The sequence below is a fragment of the Thunnus maccoyii genome, chromosome 1, assembly GCF_910596095.1.
Source record: "Thunnus maccoyii chromosome 1, fThuMac1.1, whole genome shotgun sequence".
Taxonomy (NCBI): Eukaryota; Metazoa; Chordata; class Actinopteri; order Scombriformes; family Scombridae; genus Thunnus; species Thunnus maccoyii.
In genome coordinates, this window is record NC_056533.1 from 24,316,603 (window position 1) to 24,335,995 (window position 19,393).

The 19,393-nt window shown below is 38.7% G+C and overlaps 1 protein-coding gene across 1 annotated transcript in view; it reads right to left on the reverse strand.

The window, feature by feature from the left end:
• Positions 1 to 19,393, reverse strand: part of lgr4 (leucine-rich repeat containing G protein-coupled receptor 4) — a 36,592-nt gene that overhangs the window by 11,023 nt on the left and 6,176 nt on the right. The window contains exons 2-5 of the mRNA XM_042406965.1: positions 13,951 to 14,022; positions 7,138 to 7,209; positions 6,189 to 6,260; positions 1,793 to 2,008 (exon numbers count right to left, since the gene is read on the reverse strand). Of these exons, the coding sequence (XP_042262899.1) occupies positions 1,793 to 2,008; positions 6,189 to 6,260; positions 7,138 to 7,209; positions 13,951 to 14,022 (432 nt within the window). The remainder of the gene's footprint in view (positions 1 to 1,792; positions 2,009 to 6,188; positions 6,261 to 7,137; positions 7,210 to 13,950; positions 14,023 to 19,393) is intronic.

The following is a 19,393-nucleotide window of genomic DNA, read 5'->3' on the forward strand; positions in this document are numbered from 1 at the left end:
ATGAGCATTAGCAGCATAATTGTACTTACTGCCAGGATGGTCATATACACAGTTGGGTAGAAAGGAGATTTTTTATTTCATTTTTCAAGATAGTTCTTGAAACCCTTTTAAAAAAGTTTTTAAAAGCAGAAAACATTGCCCAACAATTTAATAAAAATGTCAACACACATCACATCACACACTATGACTGTATTTAAATAGCTGTGTGTGTGTGTGTTACAGAATTTTTTGCAATTGTTGGCTTACAACTTGAGAAATTTTCTGATATACTTCACACCCAATGATTCTTGCTCTTTCAACTACTCCCTCGGGTCATTTTAGCAAACAAGAGAATGTTCTCAGTCAGTGTGCCTGGTTAATTAAGGTTTTAAAAAAAGTACATCAGCAGGTTGTTCCTGCTGAGGTATTTAATTGGTCAATGAAGACTGCGTGCAAAGTTTTTCTGGCTCTACTGGGGAGGTTCACTTTAAAGGTGCTATATGTAAGAATTTTAGTTTAAAACTTTCAAAACTTAACTAAAATTATCAACAGAAGGTGAAGAAATGACAGTTTTGATGTCATGTCAAAGACATTTTTGTATTGTGTTGCAGAGATATCTATTGAAGTTAGCATGCTAACCAGCTAGCCCCGGCTTGTCCTGTCTTATTATACCACTTTGTACCTCAAGAGGTGAGAAATGAGTCACTGTAGTGTCCAGTCTGCCCTCAATCTAACATGTGACAATTAAAAAGCAGCACTGCCTTTCTTCTAGGTTAGATTTATTCAAGCAAACATTAGCTCAACATTAGCATTCAATTGATATTGCTATCATACTTAGTCAAAGTCCTAGTTACTCAGTTTGCTAGCTAACAGAGCATTGATGATGCACTATTGTTTCTTCGCTAATGTAGCATAATGTAACAGATACCCCAACTTTCTGCTGATAGGTTGCCCCCAATTGGTTCGGAGTATGTAGTATGATTAGACAGGTGGCCAATTCTTACATACAGCACCTTTAATGACTCGGACACCTATAATCATTCAGATAATTTAAATGAATTATGTTCTTGTCAAGTTGGCACCGTCACATTCTGACATTACTTAAGGGGGTATGCAACTGTCAACATGATTTCTGAGTGACTTGGTTGCACGACGTGGCTACTTATACATTATACAGTATATGGTACTGTTCTGGGTGTCTTTTTCAATTTTGATTAGTGGAGATGTAAAATACCACATGTTTCAGGTTTGTATTGACTATCAATAGGGATTATTAAGGCTGTGGCTCAGGAGGCAGAGCAGTTCATCCACTAATCGGAAGACCGGTAGTTCGATCCCAAACTTCTCCAGTCCGTGTGTGTCCTTGGGCAAGATACTGAACCCCAAACCCTGAAGGCTGTGCCATCGGTGCAAGGGTGTGTGTGTGTGTGTGTGTGAATGACTGGAAACTCTTGCTGATGAGCAGGCGCCTTGCATGGCAGCCTCGCTATCAGCGTATGAATGTGTGTGTGGATGGGTGAATGTGACATGTAGTGTAAAAGCGCTTTGAGTGGTTGGAAGACTAGAAAGGCGCTGTATAAATGCAGATCATTTACCATTTATTATTTTATGACCTGAATACACCTGAAAATTTCAACACATACAGCTAAGTGCGCTGGATGGTTGGATGCTTGAAATCACACCCATGGTCTTTTTTTATGCACACGGGACACTGTGACAAAGACCCGAGGGGTCAGAAACATTAGTCCCATAGATATAAAATATTTTACTTCAGTCTATACCACAGTTAGAACAGTATCTTATTATAACTTACAGCACAACTAGACTGGTGAGGTTTGCAAAGGCGTTGTCCGGTATGTACGAGATGCGGTTGAGTGCCAACGTCAGAGCCTGTAGGTTCGCCTGGTGTTTCAGAGAACCAACGGGGACCTCCGTCAGGTTGTTATCATCCAACCACAGATGGCGCAGTTGCTGAAGGCCTTCGAAACTGTCCTCTGGAACAGTGGTAATATGGTTTGCATCCAGGCGACTACAGAACAGAGGAACAAGGAAAAACTCAGATTCATCAAATTAATATGATGTTTAAATGGACGAAGACATTTTACACTGACAAAAAACGTCAGTGTCAAATGTACACTAGAAAGAAAAGTATTCATAAAAAACTGATGCCATGTAAAGATCTTTTTTATTCTATACAAGAAGAAAAAAAATCAATATGTGACAAGAAGCCTAGATGGGCTTTATTGGTTACCTCTACCTAAATAATATTCATACAGAAATATAAAAGGAAAAAACAAAGTCACACTGGGATCATAATGGGATTATAAAACCAAAGTTAAAGCCTTTCATAATATGCTCCAAGAAGAAATTTTAACCCAATAAGAATAATAATTCCATAAATTTGGACCCCTGTATCTGACTGAAAATTGACATTGACCTTTTGTTGTCAGATGTTTGGGAAGATGAAATGATCTGGAATATTTCCTTCTTTGAATTGTATCTTGAATATGAAAGTCAATATTTGGAAAATGTTTATATCATAAATTATGAGAAGTGGATGGTGGTGTTTGGTTTATTTAGGAAAAGGAAAGCAGAAATTAGTCTGGAGCTAGGAGATCTGGAAGATGAAGTCTCTTTAGTTTATCTTGGGTTTGCAGAGGATGACTACACGCTGAGCTCCAATGATATTTTTTCATCCCCAACATTTCAACCACATTGAAAGGTCTTCGAATTATGTCACTGCAGTAACCATCACCTAATTCATGATGTGCTCCTGTTGATTCTACCCATTTAGCCACACCCAGTATACCTCCAAATAGAACCACACAGTAGCGTTTGTACAACCTCAAATATTTCCTCGCAGAGCAGAGAGGCAGCAGCTCAACTGCAAGATCCTCCTGGACTCATCTGATTCTTTGTTCATTATTTGTTGTTCATTGTTTATCTTGTGACTGTAGGCCAAGGTTGAAAAAACGACTCACTGGTAAAAAATGAAGAGCTTTACTGGGTGGCTTCACTCCCTGTTTGCAACCACTGTCTAGTGCAATGCCTGCATTATTGCAAACACTGCGATGGTCTAACTCACTGTATTTTTTTTAACCCTACTTCTGAGAAATAGCAAGATACCTGAAACCCTCCACTTACGGCAACTCCTCATTTTTTCAAATGACTGATACACATCAAACTTCTAATTACCACTAGGAGGACGACAGGAATGTTTGTAATCTGATTGCCATGGTAAATCTGATATCAGTACACAAACATGACACCAGAGGAAAATATTTCAAATTTCTAACTGGTAATTACTTGACATTATATAATACAGCAATACTCTCAGGTTTCAGGCCGTGAATATTCAGAGAATCCAGTGTCATCAAGTTTGACCACTCCCCATGGACTATACTGCACTACAGAACAGTGACCCCTACAAACTGCCACTAGTTTCATGGTATCAAAGGAAATATTCTTGAAGGAAATTTATATTAGCAGTATTATGAATGCACAAGTGTTCTTTTCACCATCACCACACTGTGTTCTCCGACTATCCTCCCTCACTGAGTGTCTCGCCCTCCCTCAAAATTCCTCAAGTGTCTGGGCTGGAAGAAAAACAGTCTTGATTGACACTTAGCTCTCTAAGGCTTTATACAAACCAAGTCCTGGCTCTGCCGAAGCATATTACTTCAGCAACAGACCTTAAAACCCTCACAGAGAAGAGACATCTGTTAAAAAGAAAGAACAGAGGCAGAAAAAAGGAAAGGGGGGAAGCAGGGGACAAGGGGAGTGGATATAGAGGGGTGATAATAGCTGAAAGCTGGATTTTCAGCACGTTTCTCCAGCTGGATCCATTCCTCCATTAGTCGCTGTCAAACTCAAAAAGGGACAGAGATGGGAGGGGTGGCACAAATGAAACCATGAACATGCTATGGTCTCAATGAAACTGACATTCAGTAGTGGCAGAAAAACAATATTGAGACAAAGCAGGAGTGGAGCAGGAAATTGTGAGAAGGCTAATAATTATGGAGGAGTAAACATGTGGAAAACCAAACAATTCAACATTAAGGAGGAAAGTTTGCTAAATATCTGCTGAATAAGACTGACCTACATTTGCACAGGGCTTTTGCTGGTCTTAGAGCACAACAAACACTGCAGCATGTGTGAAGTATGCAATATGAGTGGAGCTGCCCCTCGATGACATCAACAATGTCTCAAGTAAATAATGGAGATTTCAACAAATATTCTCTACTTTAAGAACGAGTAACTGCTCTTTACCCTCAACATGTGAGAGTAATGTAACATTTGAGATACTACAATTACAGTAAAAGATGAAGTCACATATTAAACAGAGTGAAATTGAATCAACTGTTCCTTGTGGAACATCAGCTAACTGCCTTAATTCAGTCTGTCATGCTTAAGCTATCTGATGCTCAACATTTGACACGGACTCCATAATTAACTGTGGTGTGAGATGATGAGTTGTTACATAGTTTGACAGTTTCAAACTGTGCAAGCATGTGGCCAAAATTGCATATCTTTATTTATGTTATTTAGAGCAAAACATACCTGATTTTAAAGTGTAACAGAGTCATTTTATCACCCCTTAATACACAAATCTTAACAACTGCCAGAAAGGGTACTGATCTTAAAGTCTACACTTACTCCTCAGTACTTTTAGTGCATCATGTCTATTGCAGGCCTCTTTGTCTAACAGGAATGCACTGCATCATTCACACTAAGAAATCAGTAGCTGAGGGTCTAAACTCTATTGTTACGCATGGACCACTTTTGCATACATTTGTTTAGCAAATACTTAAAGGGGACATATCATGCACATTTCCAGGTCTATATTTTTTAATCTGGGGCTCGACTGGAATATCTTTGTACGATTTACAATTGAAAAAAAGTCATCATTTATCTTATACTGCCTCTTCTTGCAGCCCCTCAGTTCAACCTCTGTCTGAAACGGGCTGTTTTAGCTACGGCTCTCTTTAAGGCCCCCTCATGATGAGCCCACTCTGTTCGGATTGGCCAGCTCTTGAAAGCTGCCCCTCGGCAGACTTCTATTGGCTCCGCAGGCTACATCAACAAACCATAAAACAAAACTATACTTTATTTTATACTACATATTTCACTACTTTTTCTTGTTCTTTATTCGAAATGTCAACTTCTCAAATACATCCATACATACAAAACACAAACAAAACATGGAAAAACCTTAGCAACAACCTTCGCAACCGAGGCTATGGAACAGATGGCCATTAATGGGCAAGGTAGAAAAAAATGTTGTAAACGAAATGTTCATAGTAGGTTGAAGCCCTGGCTTTCGACTTGCAGGGAGCGTTTCTACGTACATTCAAGTCTTGGACCTTTGACCATGTTTAACATAGATATCCAACATCATAACAGTATATAAATAATAAAAAACCACAAAAAGCATGATATGTCCCCTTTAAGCACCTAACATTTTATATTATCTTTATTTACAACTTCTTGCTATCACTACCCCGTTGGTTTCTTTTTCATCCTGTAAATTCCATTTATCTATACACACTTTGCTTGTTTGTTCTATCTGGTTAGATGCTAAACTGTATTCCATTGTACTGGTACTTACTGTGTGCAGTGACAGTCAAGTTAAATCTAATCTGTCTAGAATGTGGTTGGGTGTTTGGCACAAATACTATGAATTCCACTTTGGATGGTAGGCTGTACAAATACACTCCAGCGCTTTCTCTGACAACAGCTCTGATGACTGCGGCATTTCTTCCATCATCCAGGAATTCAAGACAAAATACCTTGCTCATTAACAGCACCTCCTATAGAAAACAGAGGCTATTCATAAAACTCACAAACAGGGTAAGTGTGACATCAGAGCTTGAAACTGTCATAGTAGAGTGACTGCTTACATATAAACATTAATGCCCGCATTTTGCAGCAGCAGCATCACCCCCTTTTCATCATTTACACATACCATCAACAATCTAGAAGACATAGATTTTAGTCGCCTGTTCAGCCATACTTGGGAGTTTAAACCAGATTTAAACTATCAAATATCTGACCAGTATGATGATGTATTGTAACAAATTTTTGCAGCAATAGTGGTGAGTGTTTCCCTAATACAGTAAATGCAGGATGGAAAGGTCCGCTTGAAATTCAGACTCTTTGAGCAGACAATACCCTGCAACGTGTGTGTGCGTGTGTGTTAGATGACTTACAGAGACTGGAGAGCATGAAGCATCTTCAGGGCTGCACTGGGCACAGTCTTCAGTTGATTATTCTGAAGCATCCTGAAGGTAAAATGCAAAATTATGTTTTTAAACTCAACTCACGACAGCTTTTTCTTGCATCATGAACTAAACAAAAAAACACATATCCACAGATACATTAAATGCAGACATGTTAGTGAGATTTCTGAGGGTCCCCTCTGTGTGTTGTTTATGTGGATCCACAGTTGGTTATAATTTTTTTTTGGAAGAGACACTGGCCTCGTGGCAAGACTTCCCAATTCTTCTTTTCAAACCATAAACATCAATAGGCTTGTGAAGGTATCAAACGTTTTAATTATACTAATTAATGTAAGCAAATCTACGAACGTGGTTTGTTTGATCTGCATGTAGTCAAAATACTTAAACTTGTTTTGATTTGTGTAGTTGCAAGTCACAGTGTGAATGAACCACTTGATTAGATAAGAATATATAATGCCTCCTCCTTTCAACCATGTTGTATCCAAGACCTCACCTGTAGATCAACAGGACTTTGAACTTTTGGCTCAGATCAGAATCAACAGGGCGGCGCTTTGTGTGTCACCCAGTGCATCTGAGTTTGTGCAAGCGTACTAGGGTGTGCTGCCTGAAGTAAATTATGCAGAACTAATTTTTACACACCGTTTGTATGCAATGCTCTGTTGGACCTTTTTCACCGACAGTTGGGGCAGGGATGGAAAAGTGCATTTAGCCGATTTTAAGTGGATGTAAATCGAATAACTATGTTTAGGGTGGCAGTAACTGACAGCGCCACAATGTTACCACGAACTAAAATATTTACTCTCTCCCCAAGTGTGCGGAAACTTCGCACAGTCATAGTATGTGTGTTTGCGTCTGTGTCTGTGTGTGTGTGTGTTGACAGTGGTGGTGGTGATGGCAGAGGTGAGGGGTATATGCTTACAAGACTTTGAGCTGATGCAGTCCAGACAGGGCTTCAGGGTGGATGAAGGACAGGTCATTCCCCGCAAGTCGTCTGTGTGACAGAAAGAGTCAAACTTACATTTAAGAAATAAGAAAAGGCTACAGAAGATCACGTTTTCAGCATAAACACAACCACAGACTATGTTTTATTTCAGAAAGAAAAGGCAATGCATAGTGTTAAGAACTTTTTCACATCCAGCACCTCAGATTAAGTTCCAGCTATCAAGCTGAACATGGAGCCTGGGGTGTCAAAGACATGTGTCTGTGTCATGGCCTGTTGTCACTTCGTCCATCACCCACAAGAGAGATTAGAACTGGTTCTGGATATTCCCTCCTTAAATCCCCTTCTGAGCCTCCAAACCATCACTATTCTGTGCTCCTTTTAGAGAGAGTGAAAGCTAAGTCACTCATCTGAACCTAAAACAAGCAATATATAAATATAACCTTTTTTTTTTAATAGTCTTACGTTGTAACTTTTATCATCTGAGAGTCACTTCAGTTTGCACATGAAATACTTGAGAGTGAGGGGACACCTCCCTTTCCTGTTGTGAACAGGAAGTGTATAGGAAATAGGGGTGTAAATAAGCATGGGACAGGCTGACTGGGACACGCAGCACAAGTATACTATCTGGCCTGAGAGATTAGCAACAGATTTATCACTCTGCAACGTGAGTCAGACCAGGCTGAATTCCCTGCAACAAGAGCTGCTGGGTGTGAGCCTGAGAATCAAGGCTGACTGTTTTAGATGACTACATGCCCTTCATGTAAACCTTAATCTGATATTTTGTTAGTAGGTATGTTATAAAATTCACTGCATTAGAGACCAAGTCTACTCTAAGTTATTTTGTAGCGAAAGCATGAGCCAACAAGCGAAAATAGCTGCATCTCTAATGACGTCGAGCTACATAAAATATGCATTTTGTTTACCTGTTCTATGAGTATACTGTATTCACTGACCTACACATCATTTTTTGAGGTCATGGAGCCATCTTCAAAAACATTTACTCTTTAAACTTTATTCTCAACCTTGGAAACAGAAGCTGAGAAAACCAAAGTGTCCATTTAGTAGCTGTTCTGGAGCTTTTGATCATATCACATAATTTTTTATTTGCAGATGGAGTTTGCCCAGTTGTTGTGGAATTGTAGATGTTCAAATGAAAAATAAAAAAATCTGAGCATTTCAAGGACTTTCCATCCATGTTAGCTTTAAAGGTAGAGTCAGTGATTCTGGAGAAAGATTGTTCAATACATTTTTTGTCAAATTCTCCTCATGGTCCGCTAGTTGTCCGTTCTGTGTGTGCACTCAAAAAACATCCGGTGTACAAACACACAACGCACAAAGAAAAGAAAGTGGCTCAGATCAAGTATTCAAGCTCATGTGTGTTGAAGCGTTCATGCTTGTGCACAGGACAGGGAAGAGTCATAAGAGCAGCTGTCTGTGTGAGGACATGACAGTCTCCCGTCTGCAGCACCCGTTAAATGGCGGGGGAGGGCTGGCGAACTGAAGAGAAGTCCAAAGTTCATTCTTTGATGTTAATTATTTTTTGATAAGGTTTCTCCAGCTTGTCAAGTGCAACATCAGAAATCAGATTGGACCTTGACCAAGGCGTATTTTTATTGACTGATACAGATTAAATGAATTCCAGTAAATCTACCTATGTATCCATCTATCTACCTGATTTGAGACCCTCCACTTCATGTCCGCTACTTATTACAAAAATATGTGTGTGTAGATGGGTGTTATCCATTTATGGCGCTGGGGGAATTAATTAGAGGCAATTCATATCATCATGTCAACAATGTGGAACTATTTAACTATTTGCGTGGAGTTACTTAAGCGAGCATCAAACTTATTGTTCCTAACTTAGATGAGGGGCTCTTGTGTTACAGAGGGACTCTGTTAATTTAAGATAGTGATTGCGCCATGGGTTGTCGGTAGCCTTAATTATGCTAGGCTAGTGAGTTTCTATCCATTAATCTACGGTGTGTCTTACAGTTATGTCTTATTCAGTCCCACAATTGTTTTCAGTAAACACAGTGTTACGTACAGGAGTTATGTGCTGGCTTGTGTTGCACGTTTTGCAATACAGAGGAAACAAATCCTGAATAAATGCTTGATGTACAGAAAGCATCTCCTGAGCCCAAATTTAAAAAAAGCTGATAGTCTAATAAAATTTTTCTGACAGGAGCCTGACAAGAGAGTGCGTGAGCATGTGTCTGGTAATTTTTAATGAGTGAATGCCCATTATCAGAGCTGTTACTTTCATTTGAATGTGAACATACTTTTGAAATAGTGATGAGTAAATAAATAAGTGATTATCTTCAAAAAAAGGATCTATCCAGGTGTTGTAAAAACCAATATGGCTCATTATTAAGGGTATTATAAGGGGACCTACAGCTGCTCTGAACCCACATTAAAAAAAAATGTGTCCAATCACAAACCTTTCTTACTGTTTGATTTGTTATGGTCGACCAAAGCTGTCATACTCGGATGTGAATGCCAACCAGCTTTATAAAAACACTGGCGATTCAGCTTGACTTGGCCTCAAGACAAACCCAGTGAATAACTTCCAAAGCTGAATTCCACAAGTCACAACCACCAAATCCAATCAATACAACCATTTGTGACTCTGCTGACTCACAATTCGTCCAGCGGATGTCTTGTGGCAGCTTTTTGGCCATAATCTGCAGTTATAGTTATGTATGCAATACCGCCACAAGTCAAGTTGTCACGTGCATATGAACAACAAACCAACAAATTCAAAATCTATCAAAATATTGAATATAAATATCAAAATCTATCTATCTAGCCATCCACACAACTCGCCTCCTCCTAATATGGAAATTTGTCACCTTATATGGACGTCATCTGAACTGCGTCACTTTTCGGGGTCATAATTAAACTACGGCTGTCAGATGGAGTTGTCGGCATGGAGTATACACGCATGTTCTTTTCATGCCTAGGCGAAGCAAAATGTCACACAGACACGGTATCCTCTAGTGTATCGGCGGTTGTATTACACGCTTTGGTGTGATACTGGGCTGAACCGCCTCATGCAAACATGGTTTGACAAATCATCCAGGTTTCGCAACATGAAGAGCTTCTCCTCCTCTTGCATCTTCAGCAAATTCAGTGCGCGTCCCCCCAGGCTTCGATGAGTCCAGAAGAATGTGCTAAATCTCACTGAGGAAAGGCTAAATCCTCTCCTTGTGCAACACCACTCCCACAAGTCTACCTTAGTCAATAGCAAGTCCACAAAGAGCCCTGCAGTGCACTATGACAGCAGGAAAGTATTAAGTATTTACTTAAGTATTTGAGTCTCAAACTTTGCTATAACAATTCAATGTTAATGTTCTGTTTGGGAAACTACTGTAACAAAACCCAAACCAGCACCCCAACATGCATCCACATGTAAAATGCACACCTTTTCAAACCACTGTTGGTACAGGTAGCTGTAATGATAAGTCTGTGACTCAATTTCCTATTTTCATGTTAGCATGTTAGCGGTGTTGGGAATGACGCATTACAAAGTCACTGTACTGTACTGTAATTCCACTACTTTTGGCGGTAACTAGTAATGTAACTAATCACTTTTTCAAATTAAATAACGCAATTACATTTACTGAAATTTAAATGGACTCGTTACTTGTTACTTTTGTCATACAAACATGAATATAGTGGACAGCTGCAGAGGACAGCAGACAAACGCACAAACAACACAAATACAACATCACCTGACCTTACCGTGTCTCAGAGCTGCGTTGTAAAGTCCACGTCATTGTAGCCAACCCGTGGTAAAACATAAGCCTTATCTCTGGAGTTATAACGTTATATATTGTAATAAATAATACCTGTTACTGAACTGCCGATGCTATTCCTGGTTTGAGTTGTGGATCTGCAGCAAAACCCGGAGAGGACATCTGAGTTGTCTTTCTTTTATGTTTGTGAAACTGGATTGAATTGAACTGATGGGGGGTTGTAGGGAATGGAAAAAATGGACCCTTTACCGAGTGGATTTTGGGACGAGTTACACTTTTGCGTTAAAAGTAACGCAAACGTTGCTTTCCCTAGTAAGCAATTACTTTTTATATGCAGTAATTGGCAACGTAATTCAATTACTTTTTGAGAGAAGTAACTAGTAACTGTAACTAGTAACTAATTTTCAGTAACTTGCCCAACACTGGCAATGACAATGCAAGGGTAAGGAAATACAAAAAGGAAATAGGAGTTTTAGATTGTATTTGACATTGATTGTATTCTTAATCTTGTTCACATTGTCAGCATACTTGATACATGCTGACACAAAAAAAGTGTTCCCTTATCATTAAAATCAAAATAACTACAACAACCCATGACATTTAAGCAGATGCTTCACCAACCAATCAACACAAAAAGATGGAATATAGCCTAAAACCCTAGTGTATTTAAAGGGGAACTTTACCTTTAATATTGCATTGCTATAAAGTTGGGGGACTCGTAAGAGACAGATCAGGAAAAGAATATCAGAGCAACAGAGGAAGAGAAATCCTGACTTTTAGTCTCTGGTATGAGTCAAGCTCCAAGAATGCCTTATCCTACATTTCCCATGATGCAACTGGATAGCATTTTCATTAGACATCTGTAAAACCTCACAACCCCAGTTTGCAATGCAGGCTTTCTGTTAAAAAAATATAATAACTGATTACATCATCAGGGTTATTTTTCAAATGTTGAAAATCTCCTTCCAGAGCTACAGAAGACATTATACAGCTGTTTTCAAGGGCTGAGTAGCACTCATGATGAGTTGTAAAATCTGTGAAGTGCCCCTTAAAAAACAGTAGGAATTGCTGTATTAATTGTTTCAGTTTCAGATAAGCAAGATCTGAAAAATCTACTTAATTAAAAGTCTTTATAAAATGGAAGTTCAAGTGTCTTTAGCCTCTGACTGTGACGTATTTCCCAATGACACGAAATATTAGAGTGAGCAAGGCTTACAGAGTTAAGTACGATACGAAGCTGCAGAGAGAAATGGAGCTACAGAAGACTGTTGGCTCCGCGCACACCTCCGTCACCTATTCTTAGATCAAGAGGAGGACGAGGGAGAGATGATTGAATTCGACTCAAACCACATTGTTTTGGAAATGAAAACAAAGTCTTTGTCCAATTATATCCAAACACACACCTCTTCCTATCTCTCTCCATGTTGCTCTGTTAGCTACTACGAGCCACAAATGGTCAAGTACGGTTTTATATGACCAGTGCGGCTAGCTACTTGCCCAAAGTCATATTTGATTGGATAAACTTTTGTAAACGCCCCTGAGTGCAGGATGAGTCAAATGTTTGAAACAGTTTTACATGAGGAGAAGGAACAGGGATTTTGATGTAAAAATCATCTGATACTGATTTTTTGACATATATTTGGCATATAACAAGAGATAAATGGGACACACGATTAAAAATGTAATTTTCATTTCACTGGGACTTTAACTTCATTTTGTCAACAAAATGCAAAACATATGGACTACACCAACTACAGAAGACTGGTCCAGATGCCACTGCCACAATTAAATGTGCGATACGTAAAGAGCCTATCAGTCACAGGCTATTTTCAAGAATATAAACAAACTACAAAGGAGCCAGAGAATACCTGTCATCACGTCTGCTAAGTTTTGTTGTGCCTTTGGCTAGAAAGAAAAAGAGCGGAGGAGAATTGCGTGACTACGAAGGAGGGAATATTCCTTCCTTGTCTCAGTTCCTGTCCTGTATGAGGATGGCCTGCCCTCTTTTCTCTCCCTGATCTCGTTTTCTGTCAACTCTTTCTCTCCCTCTCTGCCCTCAGGGCCCGGGCTCTGGTTCACTGACACTGCTGCAGCCCTAGAGCGAAAACGTTATCCACCAAAGTTCATTGAGACAAGCCTGTAGATTTGTTCCCAGAAAAAGGTTAAACAAACACACACATGAACTAAGGGTATATGTCAATCAAAATACCTTTCTTCAAAAACAGACACCCGGACGACAGTCCGACCATTATGATGATCTGACAAGAAATAAGTAGCAGCAAGACTGGGTGGGTTTTTTGGGCTTGTTGTCATGGAAACCTTTGTTTTGCCCTACTCCTTCCTGCCTTGCATTCCTCCACACAATACGATGAAAAGTAAATTGCCTTTCGACAAAGCAGATTGGAGTGGTGTATGGAAAAGAAGAGGGTGAAGACTCAGTCGGCTGAAAGATGCATGAGCGCTGAAAAAACATGCCTGCAAAGGCCAAGTGGAGCTGGAACCGCTGGAGTGTGTTCACTCGCTGGTCATTTTGCATTCTCAGGGCTGCATGTTACCTGATATCAGGTAGACAGATTTTATCTCGGACTCCCAGCAGCACTGAGCCAGACAGAGGAGTATTTAAAGAGTAAAGAAATAACAAACACTCGCTAAGATTAGATGTACGCCACTCAACAAAGCCCCAGAGCGGAGATGTGCTGTTGCCACCCTGATAATCCCTTAAAAGCAAAAATCCACACAGGATGTCACATGATTGTAGCTTCAATACACGCTGTCTCACCTCACCTTTTTAATTGAGCTTTACTGTACCTTTTATAACTGCTGTTCATTTCATGAATGGTGAGTGATTCTTAATGTCTCGTAATACTGTGCTTATCTTCAACAGCTCAGAAGAAGGACATGGTGATGCACCTACACTGTGAGCTGCAGTACAAAGTCAAATATCCAGGTGCATATCATAAAGCCCAGCCCTCATGTCAACACTGTACAGAGTGAATACATCATTAACAGGAGAAAAAAGGGGGCATGTACTCACAGTTCTTCCAGATAAGGGAAGTTCTTGAACACATATGCTGGAAGCTCAGTGATGTTGTTCATGCTCAGGTCTCTGTGGAAATAAAAACCAGTGAGAAATACGGTAAAATCCCAGTTTCCTGATACTTTTTGAATATTTCTAATTGAATACAACTGGAGAATATATGTATTCACAAGGTGCAAAAACCTTTAAATCCTCAATTTAACCATTTTTGCTTATTTTTGATTTAAATATTTTAGAGCTGCAACTAATGATTATTTTGATAATCTATTGATGATGATTTTTTTTTTGTATTAATAAATTAATCATTTGGTCAGAAAACATCAGAAATCAGTGAAAAATACCCTCACATTATCCTAGAGCACACAGTGACATGATCAAACATATTGTTTTTTCCAACCAACAGTACAAAACCCCAAAATATCCAATTTACTATATAGTAAAACAAAGAAAAGCAGCAAACATCTGACATTTGAGAAGCTGGAACCAGAAAATGTTTGACTTAAATGATTAAGTGATCAACAAAATAGTTCATTAAATTTTCTTTTGATCAACTATGCAGTTCTAAAATATTTATTTAGATGTTTTATGTGACTGTGAAGCACTTTGTAACCCTGGTTTTAAAACATGTTGTACAAATTAAATTTGTCCTATTTTTATAAATTGAATTCTACAGAAGTTTTACTAATTTCTCAAAATGTCTCAAAATGACATCACCTGTGTATAAGGCCTTGTTTTGTGAAATAAACTATAGAAAACATGCATTTAAGATATGATCATGATTTGATTCTGATTGTAAACCAAAAATACAAACAATAGGGTGGTTGTGTCACTTATCCCTTATGGCAGTTTTCCTTCTTTGACTGTGCCTGCATGAGTGTAACCTCAAAAAAAAGGAAAAAAAAAAGAAAAAAAAGCCTTGAAAAAGCCCTTCTCTTTAGCCCCGGGGATCTTCATTTTTCAAACCAACTTCAAGTAAAGATAGGCATGTAGCAGCATGAAAAATATGCACACAGGACTTGATTTGCTTCCCCACCAAAGCTAATATGAAAATATGTGTTTATCATAAAGATTTTTTTAAAAAAACACACCAATATGTATGTGATTCATACAGAAAATATATAAAAATATAGTAACTTTAGAGATGCAGTGCCGTATTTTAACAGACTATTACAAAAGTAAGGGATTGTCACTGTAAAAGAGGGACAAAAGGCTCAGGTCTTAGCAGTGCACATTAATCTTGATTCAGACTCCACTAACCTGCTCCAAAGAAAAGCCCCCAGATACCACACGTAAAGAGATGGCACATATCAAGACTGAAAAACATCCGGGATTCACAAACGAAACACCCCCTTCACCCCTCTCTCCCCTTTCACTCTCCAACTGGCCATCTTAAATTTCACTGCCAGATCTCTCTAGGACCTTGTGTGTGGGCCCCTGAATCCTACAAGGATCATATTGCCCTTCCTCTGCAGTCCCAGCTACACACACACACACACACAAACACACAGAAGCCTTAAAAGGCGGGCCCTGACAGAACCCTCATCATCCCTGAGACCTATGTCCCATCTCCACTTACCTGGTTATCCAATTACTATATAGACTGTGCAGCTACAACAACACTTCCATCAACATCCACCCACTTCTTATCATTCTTTCCTATGCTGAAAAACGTCTGGTGGTGTTCTGCAACCACTGCTGCAGATCTGCCACCGCTGGTGGTCAGATGGATACATCCCTAACCACATTTTAAAACGTTTGACTAAATCTTCCGCAGACTGTTTACTGGTCTGAACCACATGCAGGGCAGGGGAGTACGGGAGGCCTGCATGACTCTATCACACTTCCTCCCTCCCTCTGTTTCTGGCTGCTTTACTCATCAAGGTCCTGGCCTGTCCCTGCTAAGATAGATTGAAGAGGACACTAAAAATGCAGCTGTGATAAATGGTGACAAGCCTAAACGCTTCTACAAGCAGGTATCAGTAAATTTCTATCCCATGTGCCATTTGGCTTCATCTTAGCAGAAAGGAAGCAGAGAATCTGAGAAAGGCAGCAGACGTGCTTTGAGGAGAGGAAAATATGGCTGAAAAGGTGAAGCATGAACATATTCTGAAAGTCAAAATATAATCCCCTTAAAAATACAATCTGAGGTTTTTAGTCAGCCAACATGGAAATAACACAAACACAAAAAGGCTGTGCACTATTGTGAATTGAAATGCTGCCTAAATCAATAAACAAAAGACAATCACTCAAGATTTCTTAACTTAAAAGAGTATCAAATTTTAAACTGTTCCCTTCCCTGCAGTAAATTTGCTAGTCAACAGTAGTTTTTCTTGGGAAGACAACCTCTAAATAACCGATCTTAATCTGCTGAATTTTCACTTGATTTTTATAGCTCTTCTAGTATGTGATGGTGTAATTCATTTAAAGAAGCCTTTACTAAGTTTAAAATCAATCAAATATCAACTCACTGATGTATACCAGAAGGTATATGGTGCCAAGTTATGGATAGCGATGCCAAAAGAGACCAGAAGAGAAGGGAATGAATGAGATGGGATAATACATATGTTGTACCTAAAGCAAAGACCAACTAAGCATTCTAAGTAAGAAACTAAGTAAATCTACCCAGTTGATGCATCTGAACTGTTGTGAAACCTTGTACAACTTGACATAAAAATCAGCTGAAATAGGATTTTGTTTTGGTAACTGATCTCCAGACAATAAATTCCAATTTTTTCTGGAATGTCCTCAAGATGAATGCACAATTTGATGGTCCTGACTTGTGACTAGTTCAGGTTATTGGACATGATTTCATAGAAAACCTGCCCATATTATCCTCCACAAAGACAGTACATATAATAAGAATTTAAACACAGAAATGAAGCACAGACCTGCAACTTGTGACACCAACTGTTAGTAAACATGCTATATCTACGCTAACTTACTAAGTACAGATTTATAAGTAGAGCTGAACAATTCATTGAAATGTTATCGAAATCGCAACATAGGCTACTGCAATTTTTTTTTTCAAATCACAGGAGGCGCAATATTTGTTAAAGGCAAAATGTGTGTATCAAAATACCATTTTAATTAAATACTGTCGTGCTGCAGAGATGTCCTGGCCTACAGATCATATTCTACAGATCCCCCCCCCAAAAAAAAATCACACCATAATCATGTTTTTCAGTGAAAATGAGAATAATGATGTAAAAATGATCATTCCCGCTAATATTGCAAATCATATCTCAATTGCTATATCAGTCAAAATAATCACAATTAGACATTTTTTCAAAATCATTCAGCCCTATTTACGAGTCATTAGATAACCACACAAACTAGATCTTAAGAGGAGCTTAATTGATGCTAAATACAAGTGTAACTGTTGCACAGCTGACTTTAACACCCGACAAAAGTTGCTAAAGAGCAAAAGGCTTTCACAATTAGGGAAAATTAAACATAGGTTACCCAAACTCTTCCATGAGCTAGTCACCTGACCAAAACAAACAACCAGAAAAGGACTTTGATTGAGCTAGTAGCCAAGATGCCAGGAGCTGCTGTGACATAACCAGAGAGTTCATCGGTTCCTACGAAAGGTTTCAACAGGACAATGATCAGTGCAGCACTTCACGAATCAAGCCTGTGTGGCAGAGTGCAAAGACTCCTGGAAAAAAGGTGCATGTCTTGAACAAAGATCCCATCGCCTGATAAAACTAAAATCCAACATTTCAGTCATAGCGCACGACATAATACCTGGTGGTAACCATACACTGCTATTCATCCATCTAACGCCCTCCCACACCATACTGTAACAGCATTTTGAAAGGAATGTTTTAGATTTGTTTTCACTTTGACATTAAACCAGAGTAACAAAAGCCTATTATATCCATTAATGGGTGATTCAGTGCTGCAAAACAAAACATGAAAAAGGTTCATGAGTATTACAATATAGTGATATTGTGTCTGTTTAAAAATATTTTGAAAACTGCAATTGAGGGTACCCGTATCACTTGAATAATCTTAAAATGACTTCCCATCCTTTCTTTTGTTCTAATGTCTGAATACCCTGCTGAGATAGATCACCAGTTGGTTTGTATTCTTTGAGTCTAAATGTCTCGTTGTGAAAGCAAAAGTGAAACAAACTGTACATTCTTGTCATCTGAGGTTTTTCTCAGTGGGTGGCTGTGAATAATTTTCCAGTAGTTAGATATGATGGAATACCAAACAACACAGTAAATTTGCAAGAAGTATACAATGTGGTAAAGACATGGCATGCTCTGACCACACACTCCAAACAAGAACCATGTTGTCCATATTTATGCAACATGTAGAGCACAATTATAAGCAACTTCAATATGTGACTGTCAATACAATCAAATTTAGAATACTGTCCATGCTGTTTATGATTATTTAATGTATAATTGTCAGTTAACTGGTAACAGAGCAAAGAGCTACTGTTGCTATGGTTACCTGCAGTTTGATAACCTTGCACACTGGTGGTGGTGAAACTGTTGACCGGATCAATGCTTAACATGTCGTGTTACATGATTTTAATGATCCCTTGCCAGCCAATCAGAAAAGAGTAGTACAGATTGTAGATAACATCACTGGTCACAGAAAAAAAAATACAATTTTACAAGTTAGATACTGTAAATAGTAACTGTGCTACTGGAGCACTAATATACAGAGGAGAAACATATAGAAAATGCGCAGAGGCCACTCATCTCACAGAGACATTAGACAGCATTTATCAAGAGACATGCTTTCATTCAAGTCTGTGTTTTCACAGACTTGAACTGATCTCTCGGCCAATTGGTTCGTACCATGTCAGTCTGGTAAGAAGTGAGGAGCAGCTTCTAGAGCCATGTGGAATTAAAACTCTTATTAGCATTTTGTTATTTTTAATTTCTCTTTTGTTTAAACACTCATGATGCCATGCTCTTAAGAAAAAATGGAAGTTGCTCATTATTATTTTTTTTTCAATGTCTTACAGTTATGCAAAGTACGTCTATATTTAGAACTGCAACAATTAGTTGATTTATCAATTGGTTGTCACGCTCGAGAAAATGAATCGCCAACTATTTTGATAATCGATTAATCATTATGAGTTATTTTTGAAGAATAAATGTCAAAATTCCCTGGCTCCAGCTTCTCACACATGAATATTTTCTTGTTTATTCACTCTTCTATGGCAGTAAACTAAATATCTTTGGATTGTGGACTGCTGGTCGAGACAAAACAATCTTGGACTTTGGGAAACGATGATCGACATTTTTCACCATTCACAGTTTATAGGCCAAACGACTAATCGATTAATCAAGAAAATAATCAACAGATTAATCGATACTAAAACAATCGTTAGTTGCAGCCCTATCTGCATTAATGCAAATAAATGTTATATCAGTTTCTGGAGCATTAGAAATTTACATGCAAAGGTGTTTTTTTT